The sequence below is a fragment of the Anomaloglossus baeobatrachus genome, chromosome 1 (genome assembly GCF_048569485.1).
Source record: "Anomaloglossus baeobatrachus isolate aAnoBae1 chromosome 1, aAnoBae1.hap1, whole genome shotgun sequence".
Lineage (NCBI taxonomy): Eukaryota > Metazoa > Chordata > Amphibia > Anura > Aromobatidae > Anomaloglossus > Anomaloglossus baeobatrachus.
In genome coordinates, this window is record NC_134353.1 from 149,820,943 (window position 1) to 149,846,575 (window position 25,633).

Consider the following 25,633-nt stretch of genomic DNA (forward strand, 5'->3'; position numbering starts at 1 on the left):
AAGTATAAAGGGAGCCTAACATCACAGAATTCTCTCTGTAAGTAATGACCTTTGCTCTTAACTGATGTCAATGCTATAAGTAATTGGTGGAGAAAGGTTGCACTAGATGGACCTAGGTCTTTTTTTCAACCTATGTAACTACGTAGGTAGCAGGAAAATATTGTTCTACCATATTCCCTCTGCGACCCCCTCTGTTCCCGTCACTTGGTTTGGGGGAGGTTGTACTTTGCACATAAGAAAGGCAGGATATCTATGGGCACCACCAAAGTAGAAAAAAATAGTTTAGTGCATAAAACCCAATACATTTTTGAACAAGTCTTTCACCTTCTTCAGGCGCTGGGAGAAGGAACCAAAACCCTATTTTTCTGCAATAAAATTACCTTTTCTCTTTTAGTCACCCAAATACATCCGGTCCTTCTCGTGTGCCCCATCCACTCCTCATTTCCATTGGGAGTTGATCCTATTCAGCTGCGCAGGCGGAGCAGCAGCCATATGTAATGACCAGAGGGCCGAATGAGATCCAGCAAGTCACAGACTGAGGCCCAGGCAGAAATGTCACAAAACTGTATTTACTGGAAGGGATTGGTGAGAAGCTCAAAGGGAAATACGTCTACAATTACTCCCCAGTCACTACTATACTTAATATGCTGTACATAGACAGGCTATAAACCGTAGTCAGGATGTTAACTCCAGAGAACCTTCCAATTTTTTGGATTGTAAGACGCACTTTTCCTCCAAAAATTTGGGAGGAAAATGAGGGGTGCGTCTTAAAATCCGAATATAAGTTACCAGGATAAGAATCTGTTTGTGCGGCTCTGTATGCGGCCGGCCGGGTACCTGTCAGTGTGTGCAGGCGACCGGCAGGGTGCCTGTCGGTGTGTGCGGGCAGCCAGGTGCTTGTCGGCGGCCGGGTGCCTCTCTATCCCAGCAGCCAGCTGCCTCTCTATGCGGGTGCGTGGGCGGCCTGCTGGCTGCCACACTGTGTGGCCGGGCGAGCAGCCGTGTGGCTGTGCGGATTGCGGCGCCTGTGCGGCTGGTGTCCTAGTCTGTCTGCGGTCCTGGGTTCAAATGATGGAGCCGAGAGTCAGCGCATGCGCAGATGGAGCTCTTGGATGAGAGCTCCACCTGCGCACGTGCCACTCCGGGCGCGATTTCTATGAAGCCCAGACCGCGGACAGACTGGGACACTCGCCGCACAGGCCTGCTCCACCACACAACCACCGCAGCTTCCACTGCCACCACTGACCCGCCGCCACCGCTGCCACCATTGGCCCGCCACCGCTGCTGCCACCACTGACCTTCCACCGCCTCTGCCACCACTGAACTGCCGCTGCCACCACTGACCCACCGCCGCTGCCAGCACAGCTTCTGCCTCCTGTGACCCCACTCTACCACCGCTGCCACCCCCCTCCGGTAAGACAACACCGAAGTATAAGACAGACCCCATATTTATTTTTTTTTTACCTTTATTTATCTCTACATTTCGGGTGCATCTTATAATCCGGTGCGTCTTAAAAAACGAAAAATACAGTATATCATAAAATGGAGGAACAAATTTACCTAAGGATCATATGTGGAAGAAACAGGGACTCTCTAACTTTTCAGCAGAAAGGGTATAAATTCAATGGGTGTAACTGTGCCAGCCCCGTGCCGCAGGCTGCCGCCGCTCGGGTCCGGGCCTTCCAGTGGGTGGCTCGAGGGTCTCCGGACCCGGGGGATCCCGCGGACACTTCGAATGAAAAGGGTTTGGGGGTGGTGGATGTAGGACGTATATGTACGGGCTGGGCCGTACTAGATTCGTGACGCCACCCACGGTATCTGGTGAGATTGGACACCACCGCTACAGTTACGGGGCACCCGGGGGAGATGTTGTGCAGCAAGTTGTTAACCCCTCCGTGGGCAGGGATGGTGGCCCTGGGACCCATTGGGATTCGCTGGTGCAGGGAGATGGGCGACCGCAGGGTGCTGGTGTACTCACTATGAAGGAAACACACGAGTCTCTGGTAAACCAAGGTGATGGTGGTCGGTGCTCGCAGCCGGCTGCGTTTTGGTCCCCCACCCGGCTGGTGGTCTCTGTCTTTCTCCTGCACTTTTGTGTGATGATGGACTGCCAGTGCTTAAAACTTCAGGAGTCCGCTCCCGGCTGGATGTGGCCTAATGAGCCCTTGCCCGCAGACGCTGGCCCGTGGGATCTCTGAGCCCTGTTGGTGCTTGTTATCCCCCTCGGTGGGCTGTTGCCTTCAATCGGGACTTTGGGTGGGACAGGACCTCTAGTCCTGGCCTCAATCAGTTAACTAACCAGTTCCAGTCGCTTCTGGATCTAGCTTCAGGGTCTGAGTACCCCCCCCTGTGTGCTCCGGTTTCCGAGGCAGTTCCCCGAGTCGGTACCGGCAGGCCACTACCCTGTCCCGGTCCACCTCGGTTCCACTGAGCCGTCTTCCCGACTCCTGCAGACGGAGACCGCCGTCTGCCTCCTAGCCAAAGGCACCAGGACCCCAACCCTGATACCTGTCAGTTTTCTTTAGGCCTGACACACAGGCCTGACATCCACTCTCACTGAACTCTAAAACTGAACTGCTTGAACTGAACTGTTTACTCTCCCGCCCCGGGCTGTCTAGACTCCTTGGTGGGCGTCTTCCAACCGCCTCGTTCCGCCCCCTGGTGTGTCCATCCAGCCCTGAGGGGGGGTGACTAGGGTTTTAAGGTTGGCTGATGTCACCTTTGAGGGAAAGGTGTTGTGCAGAGGCCTATTTGTGACTACCTGGCCCGGCTTGGATACCCGAGTATAGTTAGTGGTACCGTGTTACTGACGGAGTCCGACACAGGCCTGAGGTATGTCGCAGCTGCAGCCACTCCAATAGTCTTCGGTGCCAAAATCCACGAGGAGGAATCACTAGTTGCACAAAAATAGTCCGCGTCTCTAGCTGCAGCAGGGCCTTCTAGATTCCCAATCACCATCCACTCACATTTCTGCAGGATTCAAAGCACTGCTCAGGGTGTCACAAATGCTCTACTCCAAGCTCCTTCTTCCCAGGCAACGATTCACTTGGTGGCTCAGGGTCGCGAATGCTTGGCCCAGTCAGCATCCGCTCTCTGGAGCCTCAACTACCGACGTCCATAAAGCTCTCAACTCCTCACAAACTTGTCAGAAATCCTTCTCCTCTGTTTCCCGCACTTGTCTCCTTACAGAACAGCCACTGTCCTCCCTCACACACACTGAAAAAAGAAAGTAGCGCATATGACAAGTACCCGATGGTCTAAGATAAGATTTAGGAGAGTTTGAATTTGCTCACCTGGTGAGGTTGTGCGCCCTCGCACAACCTCGGTGTTGGTTGAATAGATCCTCTGGATGGACGGGGATTTGGATCCTTGGTAACGATGCTGTTAAGTTGTAGTCTTTAGTGGAGATATCCGGATACAGGACCGCTGGTTCCTCCTGGTATCCCCGGCACTCTGGGTCTTGGAGTACTGCAACGATCCTCCGCTCTCCAGCTGAAAGTTCCGCTTTGGAGTGGAGATGCCTGTGTCTTTCTGCAGCTCTGACCGATTCCCTCAAAGGGAGTGAGCTTATGGTAGAAAGGTGGATTATCGGTCTAGCGAGCGCTGAATATGCACTGGTTCCGTTGAAGGTTAAATTATTTTATTGTTAAATTGGTAACCTGAGGAAAGCATTGATGTATTGCTGAAACGCGTTGTATTGTATCTAACTAACAGGAGCATTATATATAAAAAATATTTTAACAATAAAATAATTTAACCTTCAACGGAACCAGTGCATATTCAGCGCTCGCTAGACCGATAATCCACCTTTCTACCATAAGCTCCCTCACACACAGGCCCCCACCTTTGGGGAGGAGGAGTTCTCCAGGTCCTGTTGCTAGCACAGTTCTCTCCACACACAAGAAGTAACACACAGGGATGACAGTGTCCACAGCACTCTGCAGCCTGTTACACATAGACAGTCCTTTTCCTCTATATCCCAGAGTTGTGCCTGTCGTTGCTCAACCAGTTACCCAGGATCAGCGGAATAGATCCCTTTGTGTGGTTATACCATTATACTCTATGGGACGCTTTTTGTGTTACTTTCCCTTGCCTTTAAAATATCTAGTGAGCTTGAAAGGCCGTGATTTATTTCCGTTTAGGCCAGAGTCACACTTGCAAGAGTCTCGCATCGCATCACCCGACACAGCCGCACACTCTCCTGACAGGAGCGGGTCGGCTGCATGTATTTCTATGCAGCTGAGACCTTCGTGTCTGGTGAGTGTCAGGCCATGCCAGGTGATGCGATGTGAGACTCGAGGAAGTGTGACTCCGGCCTTAACCAAAGTCAATTGGTTCAAAATTGGACATTTCGTTTTCTTGCAGACCATCAAACACATGAATATACTCATTGAAATAAATGTGTCTGTGTTTTGCCTTTAAAAAAAAGCAAACAAACAAATAGAACAGGTACAACAAAAACTGACTTGTGAATTAACTCTCAACCAGAGCCACATGCACAGAGCCTCTATACCAATACATAGTACACAGTGAGATATGTAGTGTGTCTGCACTGCACAGTATTGTGTAAGCATGTAATTCCACCAGCAATACTTCTAGGGAAGAATATCTCCAACGTAAAGCATCCAAGGGAGCATGGCATAATGTTCAAAATCCATATGAAACCAGAGCATATGAACACCATGGACACGGACAGAAGAGGGCCCCAGTGCAAGAACAGTGCATGTGCTCTTCATAGCCCAATAATGTGTCTGCAACAAAATTGGTTGACTGTTTTGAAGGTGAAAGTGGATCCTCTTACACTTTGGGCTTCTGTGGGCCCGCTCATACTCTGAGCCTCTGTGGGCCCTCTCATACTCTGGGCCTCTGTGGGCCCTCTCACACTCTGGGCCTCTGTGGGCCCTCTCACACTCTGGGCCTCTGTGGGCCCTCTCACACTCTGGGCCTCTGTGGGCCCTCTCACACTCTGGACCTCTGTGGGCCCTCTCACACTCTGGGCCTCTGTGGGCCCTCTCACACTCTGGGCCTCTGTGGGCCCTCTCACACTCTGGGCCTCTGTGGGCCCTCTCACACTCTGGGCCTCTGTGGGCCCTCTCACACTCTGGGCCTCTGTGGGCCCTCTCACACTTTGGTCCTCTGTGGGCCCTTGCAAACTTTGGCCCTCTATTGGCCCTTTTACGCTGTGGGCTTCTGTGGGGTCTTTTACCCTATGGCCTTTGTTGGCCCTTACACTCTGGACCTCTTTGGGCCCTTTTACCCTAAGGGCCTCTCTGGGCTCTTCTACTCCCTGGGCTGTTAAACAGGTTGCACCATTGTATGTCCACTCCAGCGTCTTTGGCTATTTTTTTACAGCTTGGCACAACTCAAAGGTTGTATATAGTTTTAATTTAGCAGCTCAAGAGATGGACACAAGTTCAGTGATAACTCTTATATGCCCTAATATACATGTTCTCCACTTCCCCAACTCTCAGTTGAATTACATATATATTTCTCTTTTTTTTCAACCATATTAAATATATAACACCCTAACTATAAAAAGTTAACTATAAAGAACTGTCATAATATTTGTATAATGAAATGATCATGTTTCTATTTCCCACCATTTTTATCTTGTAAAAAACAGACACATTCTTCTTTCTATCTAGAAGCTGAAAACTTGCACAGACATGACATCTTTCACTAGAGAGAAATCTGCAATAGTTGCTGTGCTAGAGGGCTTGACTTCTATCCTCAGGAGCGCACTGCTCCTTTGCCTGCCAGCTTCCTGGTGGCGGTGTGCTCCTGATGATTGTCTGTTCAGACCAGTGAGCCTCTGGCCCGACTTGTGCCCTCTCCCATGCTACAAGCAAAACCAGTTTAGCCGCTGTCATTTGGGCAGCATAGTCTAGAGCTGAGAAGATTGACATATAGACAGGATTCAGTATAACCTTTGTTTTCATCATTTAAACCTCTACTATGTCTGGGACTTTCTGACAGCTTTCTTTGTATATAGGTTCGCTCACATTTGTGGATAAAATTGGCGAGTGCAATCCGATAAAAAACCACGCACTCACATAGCACTCCCATGACATGCGGATGCTAGGTGAAGGAATTGATTTTCATGGATTACTATGTAACTATTTTAGCATATTTCCAAAAGTTCTTCTGTGCATGATATAAATCCTACTGTTAGGCTACTTTCACACTTGCGTTGAACGGCATCCGTAGCATTGCGTTGTGTTGCATATAGTGGCACAACGGATGCTACGGATCGTACATAATAACGCAATCCGTTATAGGTTTTTTTCCTTGACTTTACACATCTGAGTATGCGCAGTTGTGTAAAGACGGATGCGTTAACGGAATCCATCAAATGACAGATTCTAACGGAATCCGCCACCATAGGCGTCCATTATAAAAACAACGGACGCCAACGGATTCCTGCAGGTTGCGTTTTTTTGACACTCCGCCAAGTGCAGAAAAACGCTACATGCAGCGTTCCATCCGCCCAACGGTCACTGACGGTCAGCGTCAAAAGAACTGATGCGCCGCGGGGCGGACACAATGCAAGCCCATCCGTTGCTATCCTTAGCTAATAGAAGTCTATGAGGAATCAAACGGTTTCCTGCAACGGTTACCGTAATTCCTCAAGGCTGCGGATAGCAACGGAAGCCGTCCAACGCAAGTGTGAAAGTAGCCTAAGTGAGGGTTTTTTTCCATGCAGTGTGATTCCTTCAGATGTCTACAAAATTCTTCTGTATCATTGTAAAGGGTTCTGTACACGCTGCAACATTGCTAGCGATGTCGTGCGCGTTAGCACCCGCCCCTGTCGTTCATGCGACATTTGGTGATCGCTGCCGTAGCGAACATTATCGCTATGGCAGCGTCACACACGCATACCTTTGCAGCGACGTCGCTGTGACCGCCGAACAATCCTTCCCTCAAGGGGGAGGTGCGTTCGGCGTCATAGCGACGTCACTGCAGCGTCACTAAGCGACCGCCCAATAGAAGAGGAGGGGCGGAGATGAGCGGCCGGAACATTCCGCCCACCTACTTCCTTCCTCATTGCCGGTGGACGCAGGCAAGGAGATGTTCGTCGTTCCTGCGGTGTCACACATAAGGGTACCTTACACGCTGCGATATCGGTACCGATATCGCTAGCGAGCGTACCCGCCCCCGTCGGTTGTGCGACACGGGCAAATTGCTGCCCGTGGCGCACAACATCGCTAACACCCGTCACACGGACTTACCTTCCCTGCGACGTCGCTCTGGCCGGCGATCTGCCTCCTTTCTAAGGGGGCGGTTTGTGCTGCGTCACAGCGACGTCACACGGCAGCCGTCCAATAGCAGAGGAGGGGCGGAGATGAGCGGCCGGAACATGCCGCCCACCTTCTTCCTTCCTCATTGCCGGTGGACGCAAGTAAGGAGATGTTCATCGTTCCTGCGGTGTCACACATAGCTATGTGTGCTGACGCAGGAACGACAAACAACATCGTGCCTGCAGCAGCGATATTTGGAAAAGGAGCAACGTGTCAACGAGCAACGATTTTTCACGTTTTTGCGCTCGCTGATCTTCACTCCTTGGTGTCACACACTGCGATGTCGCTAATGGCGCCGGATGTGCGTCACTAACGATGTGACCCCGACGATATATCGTTAGCAATGTCGCAGCGTGTAAAGAACCCTATAGCGATGTGTGACGCCGCAGGAACGACAAACAACCTCGCTACTTAACAGACAATGATTTTTGGTAAATGAACGATGTCTCACAGACCAACGATTTTTTGCCTCTTTAGCGATCGTTTAAGGTTGGTCTTAGGTGTTACACGCTGCAATGTCGCTAACGACGCCGGATGTGCGTCATAAACACTGTGACCCCGAAGATATATCGTTAGCGAAGTTGCAGCGTGTAAAGCACCCTTAAGAGTTTTGCCTGCTTTCCACGAGACGACCGATTGTGCGATTTCACGATCGATCGTACCCGCCCACGTTGTTTGTGCGTCACGGGCAAATCGCTGCCCGTGTCGCACAAAGTCGTGAAACCCCCGTCACACGTACTTACCTGCTGAGCAACCTCGCTGTGGGCGGCGAACATCCTCTTGCTAAAGGGGGAGGGACGTTCGGCGTCACAGCAACGTCAAACAGCCGCCGGCCAATAGAAGCGGAGGGGCGGAGATGAGCGGGACGTAAACATCCCGCCCACCTCCTTCCTTCCGCATAGCCGCCGGGAGCCGCGGGACGCAGGTAAGCTGTGATCATCGTTCCCGGGGTGTCACACGGAGCAATCTGTGCTACCCCGGGCACAATGAACAACCGGCGCCATTTTAATTAAAAAAATTTTTAAAACTGAGCAACGAGTACACAACTCACGATTTGTGAGCGATTCTGCGTCGCTCGGAGGTGTCACACGAGACAACGTCGTGAACGATGCCAGATGTGCGTCACGAAAACTGTGACCCCGACGATGCATCGCACGATAGCTCATCTCGTGTAAAGCCCGCATAATACACACTATTCAACTGAGAAAAGAATTAGAACGATACATAACTTCTCTGTATAGTAAAAAGGCAAACTAACACAAGAATGGAAAATCAAAAACAGAAAGTGCTGAAAACACTGGAAAATAAAAAATGTGACTGTGATGAATCCTCTGATGAATCCTCTGATGGCTCCTCTGATGATTCTGCTCCCGTACCTCCTCTATTTTAGTTGCCAGTGCAGTTGTATTTCTGCCAAGTTCTAACATACACCAGTTATATATACCCATGGGAATTTATTCTGTTCCTCTGTTGCCGCTGCTTTTATGTAACCACAAAGGAATGGTGTAAAGTGACAACGAGTCTTCAAACGAGTATGATGCAGATGGTGAGGAAAACAAAATGTGTGTACAGATTTATTTGTAGCTCAATGAGGCACATTTATCAAACTAAACGCACCGGAGGTCTGGAGTAATTTGCTGACAAAAACTGAATTTTATGATTTGTACCATATTTATGATGTGATGTTATGTGTCAGACCGGAGGGATAGCTGCACGGTAGAATTCTGTGGCTTATCGTGCAATAATATCCCACAAAAATAGAACACAATTCTGGCATAAATGAAGCCAACTAAAGGGTGGTGTAAACTTAGGGCCGCTTTACACGCTGCGACATCACTAGCATTTGCTGCCGATGTCGAGCGCGATAGCACCCGCCCCCGTCGTGCGGCCGATATGTGGTGACCGCTGCCGTAGCGAACATTATAGCTACGGCAGCGTGACACGCACATACCTGTTCAGCGACGTCGCTGTGTCTGACGAACAATCCCTCCCTCAAGGGGAAGGTGCGTTCGGCGTCACCGCAACGTCACTAAGCGGCTGGCCAATAGAAGCGGAGGGGCGGAGATGAGCGGGAGGTAACATCCCGCCCACTTACTTCCTTCCTCATTGCTGGCAGACGCAGGTAAGGTGAGGTTCCTCGTTCCTGCGGTGTCACACATAGCGATGTGTGCTGCCGCAGGAAAGACGAACGAACAACATCGTACCTGCAGCTGCAACGATAATTGGGAATGGACCCTCATGTCACCGATTAGCGATTTTTAACGTTTTTGCAACAATTCACAAGTCGCTCATAGGTGTCACACGCAACAACATCGCTAACGCGGCCGGATGTGCGTCACAAATTCCATGACCCCAACGACATCGCTTTAGCGATGTCGTAGCGTGTAAAGCGGCCCTTAGGCCAAGAATCATTAAGGGGTACTTTACATGCTGCGACATCGCTACCGATATATCGTTGGGGTCAAGTCGTTAGTGACGCACATCCGGCGCCGGTAGCGACATCGCAGCGTGTAACACTAATGAGCAACGATCAACGATCGAAAATCGTTCCAAAACGGTGATCGTTGACACATCATTCATTTCCTTAATATCGCTGCTGCTACCGGTACGATGTTGTTCGTCGTTCCTGCGGCATCACACATCGCTATGTGTGACGAACATCTCCGTACCTGCGTCCACCGGCAATGAGGAAGGAAGAAGGTGGGCGGGATGTTACTTCCGCTTCTATTGGCCGGCTACTTAGTGACGTCGCGGTGACGCCGAACGCACCTCCCCCTTAAGGGAGGGATTGTTCGGCAGTCACAGTGACGTCGCTGAACAGGTATGTGCATGTGACGCTGCCGTAGCGATAATATTCGCTACGGCAGCGATCACCACATATCGTTACAACGACGGGGGCGGGTGCTATCGCACGCGACATCGCTTACAGTTGCTAGCGATGCCGCAGCGTGTAAAGTACCCCTAAGCCTAGTATTGTACACAGCATTCTCAATGAAGAGGTGGAATAAAAGGCACTGATTCATTACGAGGCACATGGCACTTAATGAATCAGGCATATCTTATCAGTGGTGTGCGCTACCATTCACTCCCGTCAGACACTGGAGTAAGATTTCTGCTCCATGCCATAAATCGCAATATTTGTTTGACTTTTTAAAGTGTCCTACACCTAAAACACCTTATTGAATCAGGACTTTAGTATTAAAGTTAGACAGATTTATTAAACAGCATGAACCACTTTGAAATTTGGCATATTTTAAGACAGTTTATACTTTATGAAAACTAGACAGCTTTGATATGTATGCCTCAATGTTCTGATTGTAGTTTGGTTGAACTCATCTCAAACTCTAAAGGGGGCTTTACACGCAGCGATATTGCTAGCGATATCGCTGGTGAAGGCACCCGCCCCCGTCGTTTGTGCATCAAGGGCAAATCGCTGCCAGTGGTGCACAATATCATTGTGCGTCACGGAATCCGTGACCCCGGAGATATATCGTTAGATACGTCGCTGCATGTAACGGAGCCTTTAGACCCTGATTCATCAAAGTGTTTACACCAGAAAACAGGTAAAACACTTTGAAAATTTGCAACATTTTTGTACAATGTGAAGGTGCGCAAAAAAGTTTGCGACTTATGGTGTTTTTATGACAGTTTTGGGCAACTCTGCCAAAATCAGCAGAGCTAGAGAGGAGCCAGGGTGGATTGATGGGTGGCTTCATATCCCTGTCAAATTCCTCAAAAGTAGCATTGCTTTGAAGCTCATACCCAGAGGTGTAACGGTCACAGAGAGTGTGACCGCGACTTCGCCTGTGCAGGAGGGTAACCCGCCGATGACAGCCTCATTTTCAGCTGAATGTGCATCCTCAGAAGTATATTCAGCTAAAATGTATTGCGGTGCAGAGAGCCACCAGCTTCTAGCACCACAATAGCTATAGTGATTGCCGGCCAGGTTTTCATTGACAGGTCTCTGTGCTGCGAGATATTTCAGCTGGATGCGCACCCTCGGACACACATCCATCTGAATCAGGGGCTAGGGTAGGCAGGCCCCCGGCTCTTCCGGGCCTAGTTGCAGCCACGATCTCTGCAACAGCAGTTGTTATGCCCCTGCCTGAAAGTAGAGGTATTATAGTATCAGAGTGTACAGAAAAGTGCAATAGTGCCTTATTCGTAGTAGTCACAAACAACTACGAGGATGGCCGATTACACGGTGTCACACTTTGCAATGTGTCGTTCATTAAGACTAAACTGACCGATTTTATGGAATTAAACGATGAGTACACGATGGACGAATTTCAAACGATTAGGCATCGGTTGGACTCGCAAGGAGCTGTCACATTAGGAGATGTCGTTACGAATGACGGAAGTGCGTCACAAAATCCGTGACCCCAACGATGCATCGCACAATAGATCGACTCGTGTAAAGCAGCCTTAAGTATCTCTTTTTTCTCAAATATTCCTATAGCAGTAATGCAATACCAGAGTTCCCTTATTCAATGTTAGCATTTTAGAGTGCAGCTGTATGTATTTTTGAAGGATTTGAACTTAGGTCCCCACTGGTGAAAGGCTACAGTGCTAACCACTGAGCTTTCTTGCGGCCTGAAAGGATTATTTCAAATAATCACATATTTGCAAGACAGATGATATATTGCTGATTACTGATGGGATTGGTGGGACCATAACAATGTTGAAAACAGGGCTCTGAAATGCCCTTCTGAAATGGACACACATGTGCAGCTTCTCTGTTCACTGTCTATGGGAGGTCGGGGACCATAGCGCCAGTTCTCTCTGGCTTTCTCATAGACAATGAGTGGAGTAGTGATGCCCAGGTCCTCTTTTCTGAAGAGGGAATTTTTTTAGGCTCTCACCAATGAGTACAATGTCATCTGTCCTGTGGATGGGTTTTACCTTGAAACTTTTTGAATTATTACCCTTTAACTTTACTGAACCTCAACGTCACCATCATCATGACGGAACGCCCACCTGTTAAATTACAATTTCAGCTCTGACACATCTCTACATTTTAGCTTTTGATGTGGTACCAAAATATAATAGAAAACATATTATATGGTAAAATGTTTAACAATACGTACATGTATATTTACCAGACCGAGTCTTCTGTTAGTACATGATTAATATGGCGGTGATGTTAGGCCAACATTTTCCCAATACCAGTCAGACACAAGTCGTTCTGCTCAGATTACCAGTATCAGTGACAGTAACAACCGGCATATTATGGCATATAACCAGCTCTAGCTACAGCCTGTAATAGCTCAATTAACCCTCTGTTGTTACACCAGGAGAGATAAATGGCTATTCAGCTACCATGGTTAATATGGCCGACCTTATTTCCAAGCTCATTGCCCTACATTGCCCTCCTATGACTGGATGTACAGTAAGTAGCAGGGAAACTTCAATGCTTAAAACCCTGGTGATTATAAAGGACTCTAAAGGATAATTTTTCATAAATAAAAACAAATGTATTATGTGGTAGAATGGGTAAAAGAAGTACTTAACTCATGTTAAGTTCTCCATGATAGTGTGATGCCCTGGCAAAACCAGGTAGTCACACAGTATAGGCCCCTGAATAACACCATCCCACACAGGGTTACATCTAGCCAACCAAACCTACTGTATAATGTAAAATTTCTCATTACTATACATCAATAAATTTATGGACATCTATGGTTTGATTTCTTTGGCTGTGTGGATTGGATGAGTTGTTACCGTCATCTGGTAAGAAATTCATGTCAATAGTGTGGCACCCCAGTGGTCCGGTTGCCACAGTAGCGTTGCCATCCTCACAGGGGGGATGCTATGCCTGGAAGCGAGAAGGGGGTCCCCCATGCAAGTTAGCACCAGCAGTCAACACTTTCCTGACTCCATGTAAGAAGGGGGAGCTCTAAAACCCAGTTCATGGGGAGCATCCCTATGCATTCTGGCCTGGGAGAGAGTTCAGAAACAGAGGGAAAAGAAGAGCAGAATGAAGCAGATGGAGTCTAGAGAAAGAGCCTGGGGAAGAGAGCAGCAGAGACAGAGCTCTCCCGAGAGCACAGCGCAGAGACACAGGATGCCGGAGTCTTTGGTTGTTCAGGTACTGAAGGTCTAATAGCTGAATCCGGAGGGCAGGAGACTGCATGTCTTCTAACAACACAGGACACCCGGCGGCACAACAGCATATTAGAACACAGAGCTGTTACCAGAGGAGCGGCACCTGTAAAAGGCTTGCGCTGCCTGCCATACGAGTGAGAAACAGTACAAACACCAGGAAGAGGGCCGCAGCATAGCCTTAAACAGCAGGGACCTACACAGGACAACGCAGAAGGAAGGCCTCCAAACCCACCTGGCTAGGTGGATCCCCAATTGCTTCCAGACTGCCCGGACCTCCGTTACCATCCGAACCAGTTTCCCTGGCCTGCACCATTTCCATTACATTTTTACTACCAAGAAAAATGTAAAGGAAACTACAGCCCCTGTGTCGTCCACTTATTCCCTGCGTCTTCGGTCCTGCACCCCAATGTTAAGTTCTCCATGATAGTGTGATGCCCTGGCAAAACCAGGTAGTCACACAGTATAGGCCCCTGAATAACACCATCCCACACAGGGTTACATCTAGCCAACCAAACCTAGTCACCCCCCCAGGGTAGGAAAGGCACACCAGTGGGCGGGACCAGACGGATGGAGAACGCCCACCTAGGGGTCTGGAAAACCCGGGGCGGAAAAGAGTTAATTAAGAATTGAGAGTTAGAAGTTGTAGTTCAAGTGGAAAGGTGTCAGTCCAGTGAAGTTGAAGACAGAAAGGAAAAGGCGTCGGGGTTGGAGCCCCGGCGTGCTGGCTAGGTGGCAGACGGTGGTCCATGTCTGTCAGGAGATGGGAAGACGGCTGCCAAGAGATCCGAGGTGGACCAGGACAGGGTGAGCCCGCCGGTACCGACACCGAAGAACCGACCCGGAAACCGTGCACATAGGGGGTACTTGGACCCTGAAGCCAGGACCGGAACCAATGGCCTAGCTAATTAACCAATTGAGGGCAGGATTATAGGTCCTGTCCCAACCAAAGTCCCAAAAGCAGACAACCACCCACCGCGGGGGATAGGGCATCTGCCAGGGCCCGGTAGATCCCAAGGGTCAGCGTCAGCGGGCAAGGCTCCCAACAAAAGGTCCGGGAGCGGACTCCCGTGTTTCACACTGGGAAGTCCAACACACCAAACACAGAGTGCAGAGGAAAGTGACACAGACCATCAGCCCGGGTGTGGGACCAGATACACCCGGCCGCGGCGGCAGGCCACCAGCACCTTGGTTTACCATTGAACCTGTGTGATTCATTCACTCGTGAGTAAACTATCATCCCCCAGTCTGACTGGGTGCGCCAACCCCTGCAGTCACCATCCTCAGCATAGAAACACTGGGCCCCGGGGAATCCATCCCTACCCACGGAGGGGTTAACATCCAGTTGCAACCTCATCGCCTCCAGGCAACCCACAACAGCAGCAGTGGTGCCACATTTCACCACACACCGTGGGTGGCGTCACAGTTTACGGCAAATCCCGTACCAATACGTCCCCTTTTATTCGGAGTGTCCGCACAACCCCCGGGTCCGGTAGAATCCCTTGAGCCATACTGCAGATCCGGATCCGAGCAGCCCGGCTGCTGGTACGGGGGCGGCACAATAGACTATACTGGTTACCCTGGGGCCCTGCTCCACCTGTGGGGAGCTGTACCATCATTGCTGCATCACCATCTGCCCCAGCGGTCCCATCCAGCAGCGTCGGACATACATTGCCGAATACCACAGGTGGTGTCACGACTTATCTCCTGTTAATATCACTCATTTAAATGACACCGCCAGGTTCACGGAGTCGGGCCCTGCCACCGTGACCTCCCAACAGAAACGGCCCGGTTCAAAGTGCCCCACGGCCCCGGTGGGCGTGTTAATAGCACCTTTAGAAATAGATTTACTTAAAAAAGTGGTGACATGTTCAATACTTATTTCACCCACTTAATGTACATGTGATGAAATAATGGTCGACCAGACAGGAAAACAAGTCTGAAGACACTAAACAGGAATTGGAGGCAACAAGAAAAAAATGAAGATTTACAAATGTATATCACAGGACTAAAGGGTACTTTACTCGCTGTGACATTGCTAGCGATTGCTAGCAATGTCGAGCGCGATAGCACCTGCCCCCGTCGTATGTGCGATACTTGGTGATCGTTGCCGTAGCGAACATATTTGCTACGACAGCATCACACGCACATACCTTGTCAGCGACGTCGCTGTGACCGTCGAACAATCCCTCCTTCAAGGGGGAGGTGCGTTCGGCGACACAGCGACGTCACTAAGCGGCCGTCCAATAGAAGTTAAGGGGCGAAGATGAGCGGGACGTAACATCCCGCCCACCGTCTTCATTCCGCATTGCCGGTGGACGCAGGTAAGGAGATGTTCGTCATTCCTGCGGTGTCACACATAGCGATGTGTGCTGCCGCAGGAACAACAAACAACATCGTACCTGCAGCAGCAGCGATATTAAGGAAAGGAGCGACGTGTCAACGATTACCGTTTTTGGACGATTTTGCGATCGTTGATCGTCGCTCCTTGGTGTCACACGCTGCGATGTCGCTACCGGCGCCGGATGTGCGTCACTAACGACGTGACCCCGACGATATATCGGTACCGATATCGCAGTGTGTAAAGTACCCTTTAATCTATGTGTCCAATTAATTAGGAGTACATGCTAGTCTTAATGAAAGAGCGTGGTGGGGTAACATACGCAAACTTCATTAAGAAACACAAGCTTCTTAAAGGGAATCTGTCGGCAGGTTTTTGTTACCTCACCTGAGAGCAGCATAATGTAGGCAAGGAGATTCTGAATCCCACTTAGATTACTGACTGGAGCTGTTCTGACTCAATCTGAATTTTTAGGTTTAGTCATGTAGCTGAGCCCAGGGAGATGTCCCAGGGTACACCAGGCTCTCAATACAGATTGTACATTGACAGTGAGGAGTCAATTAAAGCAGGGGGTGTGACAGACTTCTCTATGTTTACCCATTTTGGAGAAGCTGATCGGAACTGGTGCAAAAATGCCAAAAGTCACATAAATTGTGCAGCTTTTCAAAGTATACACCTGAAACCATTCATAACATTTTGATGAATCAGCCCAAAAGCAGACACAGACAGAAGAGGGACCATGTGCCAAGATGATACATGTACTATTTGCTGTCCAATAGCTCATCATAATGCACCCCTTATGTGCCACTTTGGAGAAGGTAGTTGATCTCTTCACATCTTAGGCTCCTCTTTGCCCCTAATCAGTCCCTATCTATGCAATTACAACACTGCAGATATGGCTGGAAACGCTACTCTAGTTTCTTTTATCCTAATACAGGAATCTGACTATCACTGCAGAGGTTCCTGTTTTCTTTCCATGGAGTGACTACTGGCTTAGGGCTAGGACACATGGCGAGTAAAACGGTCCAAGTGGAATGTGGTAAAAAAAAATCGCATTCCACCTAGACCCATGTTACTCTATGGGGCCGTTCCCATATGCAATTATTTTGTCAGCCCTAATCAGACCAAGAAAACAGTCGAAGCATGCTGCAGGAAGAATCCGATCCGTTTTCACTTGCACCCATAGACAGAGTGAACCATCGCATTGCACTCGTATGACACCGTAGTGCAGTGCAATAATCGCATCAGCTGGCAATGGAGAAGATAGGGAGATGAATCCCTCCCTCTCCTCCACAGCGCCCGCCCTCTCCTCCGCAGTTGTGATCCGATCGCAGGATCAGATCACAGTAGCATGACACTTGGCTTACACTTGCAGCACAGTGGGAGCCGAGAGTCACATCCGATGTGGCGAGGAAGAAGTGAGATAGCCGGGACAGACCCGGACAGATGGGGACAATGATGAAATCATATAGCACACCAGGAGTAGTATAGAACACAATGCAATAAGTGGTAAGGGACAGGAAGGGCAAATGAAAGAAAGGCATTATTCAGAAGAGTGGTCAAATTAGAGAATTCAGATCAGAACACAAAGAGTCAATCCAATAGTACAAACATTAAGAACAATATCTGGCAAGGGACAGACGGCTAAGGAAGCTTACATCCAGCATAAATCTGCTTTAGGGGAAATTAAAAAAAGGTGCACACAATATATTACTAACCTCTATGGTCTCTGCATGGTACAATATCAAGAAAGGTATAGGACCAATCCAAAGTTTTATCAGTGGAATATGTCTCAGCACCTCAGAGAATTCAATAATTTGCTGAAAAAAATCTGAAAAAAAAAAATTAAAATTAAAAACAAACAAACAATTCCTCAGCTTTCTGTTCTTGAAACAACGTAAAGCACCACTTCAGTGGTTTTTATTTTTTTTTTCAACACAGAATTGGCGCTTCAAAACTAAGCCTCCTGTCATATACTCACCTTCCAACGGCGCCATCTTGTGCCCGTAACTTCTGACTGGCCAAAAGTCAGAAGTTACAGCACAAGCTCCCAATGCAATTCAATGATTACCAGAATGAGGCTATCATAGACTTATTGAGTTGTGACCTCTGCATTCCATGAAACACTGGAACTATTGACAGGTCACAGATCACAGGAGACCGACCGGAGTTACGGCAATAGAAGATGAAGATTGCGGCATGTGACTAGAAGACCGGGGACAGGGTCTTATAATCATCACTCCAACGGGGCAATAATAAAAAAAAAAACAATGGAGTGGTGCTTTAAAGATAGTAATTACTCTGGATTTTTCCTGAAAACAGAAATGTGCACATTATCTAATGAAAACACCTCAAAAAGGAATCAGTCAGAAGTCAAAGCTTATCTTGAAGTAGCTTAAATCGGAAAATATTTTTCAGTGCAATCATTCCGATTTGTATTATATTACAGTATTGCAGAATATAATGTTCACTGCAGTGGTATATAAAAATGACAAATATTCTATTATCAAACACTCCACTTAGTTAAGTGTCATTGACGCCAACACGGAGAGCTTACGTCAGATAATAGAGTCTTAAAGTAGTTCTAAACAAAACCTTAAGGGTATGTGTACACAAACCGGACATGCTGGGCAGTGGGTGCTTTCCGCAGGAGTCCACAGCTGCCTGTGCCCACAATCAGGGTTTGGGCTGCTGCGGTTTTTTTTCTGTATACAAAAAACACCAAACAAATCAAAGTGTCCAATGGAATAATGTACGTCCAGCTCATAGCTGCGCTGAAATAAAATCCACAAATCTTTCGTGTAACATAGTATCAAAAACTTGAAAACACGACCCCACCAGATGCACCATCGGATCTGTGGATCTGTTGGATTGTTATTACTTGTTTTTGATAGTTGGTTACAAGAAAGCTTTGGGGATTTTATTTCAGCGTAGCTATGAGCTGGACGTACATTATTTCAATGGACATTATCTAGAGTTGGCTCCCGTTGCAGTCGTGGTCCTGCTACAATTAAGGACACTTAAACTGACATGGTGAGCCAGTTTGTTGTTTTCTAAATAAACAAATGAAGTACTGTATTTTTCGGTTTATAGGACACATCGGATTATAAGATGCACCCTCTATTTAGAGGAAAAAAAAGGTTAAAAAAGGGGTCCGTCTTACAATCTGGTGTTGTCTTATCGGGAGCGGGCAGCAGCGGTGGTGGAGCCAGGATCATAGAAAGGCAAAGGCAGTGGTGGAGTAGGGCAATACTGTGAGTGGTGCGGTGGGTGTCCCAGATGCTCGCTGCGGGCTCTCTGAGACAGGCAACTTCCAGAAACTGTTGGTAGGGCGGGTTTCAAAGAAATGGCGCCCGGAGTCGGCGTGTGCGCAGATGGAGCTCTCGGCTCAAGATCTCATTTGCGCATGTGCCACCTCTGGGCGCCATTTTCACTACGTCCACTGCTGGGAGGGCAATGGATCAGAGGCGGCGCATGCGTAAATGAGGTCTTGAGCCAAGCGCTCCATCTGCCCACACACCGACTCTGGGCACCATTTTTTGAAGTTTGCATTTTCAGGATGGTAGGAAAAAGGGTTTGGTACTCAGCACCAATGCAATAATATAAAACTTGGAACTTTATTAGAAAATCTAAAACGAAGGTACACAGGTCATCCACAAAATCGCCATGCGATTTGTCTAGCGGCTTTACGCGTTTCGGACAAACAGGGGAAATTAAAAGCAGTCCTTAGTCATAAGCCATAATATCTTGGAGGCAAGAGGTATATATAGCACTTTAGGTATGGGGAAAAAAAAAAGCAAGCCAGAGAAACAGGAAGGGAGTTCACCTGAAAAAATGCAAATGAGAAGAAGGAAAAAAAAAAAAAGTGTGTGAGAGAGGTATAAAATTAACCCTTCCAGTATTATATGGCAGAGGATATGTATTAATAGGAAGTATATTAATGTGAAAGATTGTTACTGCTATATAAGAAAAATAAGAAAAATGTATACAAAAAAAAATGTTTTCAGGTGAACTCCCTTCCTGTTTCTCTGGCTTGCTTTTTTTTTCCATACCTAAAGTGCTATATATACCTCTTGCCTCCAAGATATTATGGCTTATGAATAAGGACTGCTTTTAATTTCCCCTGTTTGTCCGAAACGCGTAAAGCCGCTAGGCAAATCGCATGGCGATTATTTGGATGACCTGTGTACCTTCGAGTTAGATTTTCTAATAAAGTTCCAAGTTTTATATTATTGCATTGGTGCTGAGTCCCAAACCCTTTTTCCTTCCATATCTAATCTGAATCACGGACCGGCCTGTCCGGGGGACTGCGGGCATCCATCCTTGCCTTGGAGACTTCATATGGGTGAGCTGAAGCCTTCCTCTCACTTTGGCGCTTGTTTTTTTCGTGCTCACCCAGGGACTTGTCTCAGGCAATCGTTATATTTATAACGTAATCTGTATGCATATTCCCGCACTTGGACATTCTTTATGGTGCAACAGTATTTTGTCTCAGGTCATCCATAAACGCCTGCTGGATACGAGCACTTTTTGACATATACAGTGCCTACAAGTAGTATTCAACCCCCTGCAGATTTAGCAGGTTTGATAAGATGCAAATAAGTTAGAGCCTGCAAACTTCAAACAAGAGCAGGATTTATTAACAGATGCATAAATCTTACAAACCAACAAGTTATGTTGCTCAGTTAAATTTTAATAAATTTTCAACATAAAAGTGTGGGTCAATTATTATTCAACTCCTAGGTTTAATATTTTGTGGAATAACCCTTGTTTGCAATTTCAGCTAATAATCGTCTTTTATAAGACCTGATCAGGCCGGCACAGGTCTCTGGAGTTATCTTGGCCCACTCCTCCATGCAGATCTTCTCCAAGTTATCTAGGTTCTTTGGGTGTCTCAAGTGGACTTTAATCTTGAGCTCCTTCCACAAGTTTTCAATTGGGTTAAGGTCAGGAGACTGACTAGGCCACTGCAACACCTTGATTTTTTCCCTCTTGAACCAGGCCTTGGTTTTCTTGGCTGTGTGCTTTGGGTCGTTGTCTTGTTGGAAGATGAACTGACGACCCATCTTAAGATCCTTGATGGAGGAGCGGAGGTTCTTGGCCAAAATCTCCAGGTAGGCCGTGCTATCCATCTTCCCATGGATGCGGACCAGATGGCCAGGCCCCTTGGCTGAGAAACAGCCCCACAGCATGATGCTGCCACCACCATGCTTGACTGTAGGGATGGTATTCTTGGGGTCGTATGCAGTGCCATCCAGTCTCCAAACGTCACGTGTGTGGTTGGCACCAAAGATCTCGATCTTGGTCTCATCAGACCAGAGAACCTTGAACCAGTCTGTCTCAGAGTCCTCCAAGTGATCATGAGCAAACTGTAGACGAGCCTTGACATGACGCTTTGAAAGTAAAGGTACCTTACGGGCTCGTCTGGAACGGAGACCATTGTGGTGGAGTACGTTACTTATGGTATTGACTGAAACCAATGTCCCCACTGCCATGAGATCTTCCCGGAGCTCCTTCCTTGCTGTCCTTGGGTTAGCCTTGACTCTTCGGACAAGCCTGGCCTCGGCACGGGTGGAAACTTTCAAAGGCTGTCCAGGCCGTGGAAGGCTAACAGTAGTTCCATAAGCCTTCCACTTCCGGATGATGCTCCCAACAGTGGAGACAGGTAGGCCCAACTCCTTGGAAAGGGTTTTGTACCCCTTGCCAGCCTTGTGACCCTCCACGATCTTGTCTCTGATGGCCTTGGAATGCTCCTTTGTCTTTCCCATGTTGACCAAGTATGAGTGCTGTTCACAAGTTTGGGGAGGGTCTTAATTAGTCAGAAAAGGCTGGAAAAAGAGATAATTAATCCAAACATGTGAAGCTCATTGTTCTTTATGCCTGAAATACTTCTTAATACTTTAGGGGAACCAAACAGAATTCTGGTGGTTTGAGGGGTTGAATAATAAATGACCCTCTGAATAAACTTTTCACAATTTAAAAAAAAAAAAAAGAAAGAAATAATATTCTTTTTTGCTGCAGTGCATTTCACACTTCCAGGCTGATCTACAGTCCAAATGTCACAATGTCAAGTTAATTCCGAATGTGTAAACCTGCTAAATCTGCAGGGGGTTGAATACTACTTGTAGGCACTGTACATAAATATACATATATTTTTTCCAAAGCCATGGATGTCTCCTCGTTTGATAATGAGGAAAGACGGAGGAAGCTTGACTCCATTTTCTGTGATAATGCCACAGCTACATTTGATCCTCCATCCAGTACGGATAAGACGTATACATTTTGGGATCTGGAAAAGGCATTTACCCACAGACTTAGAACCTGGTGGCCACCCTTAAGAAATACATAGAGAAATCAATGATTCCGCGTGGCCTCCGACTCAAGAAATTTCCTACTTTTGTATTCCATCAGGATTTTCAGATGAGTGGAATAATATCCTTACCACTTGTTCGCTGAATCTCATGAATCTCATTATCAAAGAGGAGGAGGAGAAATTGAAAATCTTTGATAAACAGATTAATAAAATCCAATATTATCTGAACAAAAATTACGATGCAGTGGACTATAAGAAACTCCATGACAAATTTCTCGCTAATGTTCATAAGATTGAGGACAGCCTCATACAATACAAACAAAGAAAATATAAGCGTGATATGAATGATTATAGCACCAACCAGGTTGATTCCTGGAGCATGTCAAGGAAGTCCATTTTAAAACATCATAGTGATAATATTCATCGTGAAAAATCTCTGATATTTACTTCCACTGACCTGGACACCACAGGTGGCAGCTCACTGGACTCTGAAAACACTGCAGAGGGCGCCATTCCCAAAAGACCAAAAAAGTAAAAAAACACAATGGCCATAGAGGAGGAAGAAAGCATCGTAGGCGCAACAAGATCCCTTCCTCGTCGCACCAACAGGAATCATTATCGGAGATATTAGATGTACCTGATAAAACTGAATTTTCCGTTATAAATTTATCAGCTTGTTCCATCAATTTTCATCAATTGCAATTCCTCAAAAAAGGCCTAAATTTTGCTCCAACATCCCAAGCTGACTTGTTTCAAACAATCAAAGATGTCAATAAATTCATCAGGAACTTAACAGTTAAAAAGCATTTTTTTTCTCCTGAACAAAGTCCTACGGATATTGCTGCAACACCTAATGCCGCCACGGATGAACTTACCTTTCCTCTACACATGGGTCTCCAGGAGCATGTTTCCATCAAAACTCTGTCAGAGTTAGATGACTCTAAGGCAGGCTTTGCACACTACGACATCGCAGGTGCGATGTCGGTGGGGTCAAATTGAAAGTGACGCACATCCGGCATCGCATGCGACATCGTAGTGTGTAAAGCCTAGATGATACGATTAACGAGCGCAAAATCGTCATAATCGTATCATCAGTGCAGCGTCGGCGTAATCCATAATTACGCTGACGCGACGGTCCGATGTTGTTCCTCGCTCCTGCGGCAGCACACATCGCTGTGTGTGAAGTCGCAGGAGCGAGGAACATCGCCTACCGGCGTCACCGCGGCTTCCGTAGGATATGCGGAAGGAAGGAGGTGGGCGGGATGTTTACATCCTGCTCATCTCCGCCCCTCCGCCGCTATTGGCCGCCTGCCGTGTGACGTCACTATGACGCCGCATGACCCGCCCCCTTAGGAAGGAGGCGGGTAGCCGGCTAGAGCGACGATCGCAGGGCAGGTGAGTGCATGTGAAGCTGGCGTAGCGATAATTTTCGCTACGCCAGCTATCACACGATATCGTACCTGCGACGGGGGCGGGGACTATCGTGTGCGACATCGCAGCATCGGCATGCGATGTCGCAACGTGCAAAGCCTGCCTAATACTACTGAACTTTGCATTCCCTCTGTTAAGGCCTCCAACACTACCTCACGTGTCCCCATCATGAACACATACCAAGATTTGATGGAGGCAGAGATTAAAAATATTCTTTCTTCAAATACAGAATCCACCAGTAATCTCACTGTCCATGAACGCAAAGCTCTCAAAGATTTTAGTAACAATCCTTATATTACCATTAGAGCTGCCGATAAGGGCGGCTCAGTGGTTATTCTTGACAGCTCCCTATATGAGAGGGAAATTTTACATATGTTGGAAGACACCGGCACCTATAGGTGACTTACTTGTGATCCCACCAAGGCTTTCTCTAAAAAATTAAATGATATCTTAGATCGGGGACTATCTTCAGGCATTTTTGATCAACGTACCTGTGACTATTTAATCAATGAGGTCCCCGTGTTTCCTATTTTTCAGGGACTCCCGAAGACACACAAGGGCCTCTTTCCTCCACCGTTGCGCCCCATTGTGGCCAGCACAAATTCCCTAACCAGTCGGGTCTCGGATTGGCTTGATAATATCTTGCAGCCCCTTGTTAAGAGATCCGCCGGTTATATTAAGGATACCAAACATTTACTGCAGAATCTCCCCGACCTAACCTGGACTGATGATATGTTCTGGGTCACAAGCGATGTCACATACTTATATTCTTGCATCCCGCATGATTTAGCCCTCAGATCCCTTTCTCACCATCTGGCTCAGCTGAATAACCTCAGTGACATATTCAGAGAATATGTCATTTTGATATGTGAATTTCTTTTGAAACACAATTTTTTCAGTTTTAATCAAGTTTTATTTACAGGTTAATGGCTGTCCGATGGGGGTGAGTTTCTCCTGCGTTTTGGCCAACTTGTATATGGTCTCGTGGGAAACTGTCTATATTCATACATCTAATGATCCATTCTTGGACCAAATATTTTGGTACGCTAGATATATAGACGACCTGAATATGATTTGGAGACGCAGAAGAGACTCGCCCGACACAAATCTATCCAATGTTTTCCTCTCCTATCTGAATTCTAATAACATGAATCTGACCTTTACAGTTATTTTCTCAGAAAATTCCACTCCTTTTCTTGATGTATACCTCGCTGGTGACCCTAGAACAGGTTCTATCAACACCTCCTTGTATAGAAAGCCGATTGGTGGGAACACCATACTACATGCAAACAGCAATCACATTAAACATACTATTAATAACTTACCCTTAGATGAATTTCTTAGGGCTCGTCGCCTCTGCTCCACAGACGCCGCTTATCACTCTGAAATTGAGATGATGAAGACGCGTCTGCGGCGCAGGGGCTATAGCGACAATGTCCTCAACCGTGCTTTGAATACTGCCGGCAAAAAAACACGGAAAGATCTTCTTCTCAATAAAAATACAACCACAAAACAAGTTCACTCAATCACTTTTTCCACTCCATATAGTATGGACTTTCCTAGAATAAAGGACGTGTTTTTACGTTACCTTCCTCTCCTTCATCAGGATCCTGAACTTGCCCAGATACTATCTAGTAAAGTTAATGTGGTAGCCAGAAAAGCAAGGACTATAGGGAATATGGTATCTCCCAGCCTGTTCATGTCAAAGAGCAAAAATGAAACCTAGTTAAACACAAAAGGTTCACACAAATGTGCCATGCCCCGATGCGGACTTTGTAAATTTATGAAGAAAACCCTCTCCATCCCTGTTGGGGATAGTTTCTACAAGATTCCAACCTTCATAAATTGCTCCACCACACACGTTGTTTATAGAGCTTCGTGTGGAGTATGTCGCAAGGATTATGTTGGTTGTACCTCCCGGCCTCTAAAAAGGCGAATATCGGAGCACACCAATATTCCATCTGTTCCGTCTTCTTTGGATCCTCCAAGGCATAAGAGATCTATATCAGGTCTCACAAGACACTTTCTTGATTGCCACAATGGAGATTTCACCATGATGGATGTCGCAGGCATTGAGCGAGTGAACAGGCCACCTAGGGGAGGTGATTGGTTTTGTGAACTTCTGTATGCCGAAGCGAAGTGGATATT

At 47.3% G+C, this 25,633-nt stretch overlaps 1 protein-coding gene across 1 annotated transcript in view; it reads right to left on the bottom strand.

The window, feature by feature from the left end:
• LOC142290555 (cytochrome P450 4V2-like) overlaps nt 1-25,633 on the bottom strand; it is a 110,918-nt gene that overhangs the window by 77,957 nt on the left and 7,328 nt on the right. Inside the window, exon 2 of the mRNA XM_075334518.1 lies at nt 17,460-17,572. Within this exon, the coding sequence (XP_075190633.1) occupies nt 17,460-17,572 (113 nt within the window). The remainder of the gene's footprint in view (nt 1-17,459; nt 17,573-25,633) is intronic.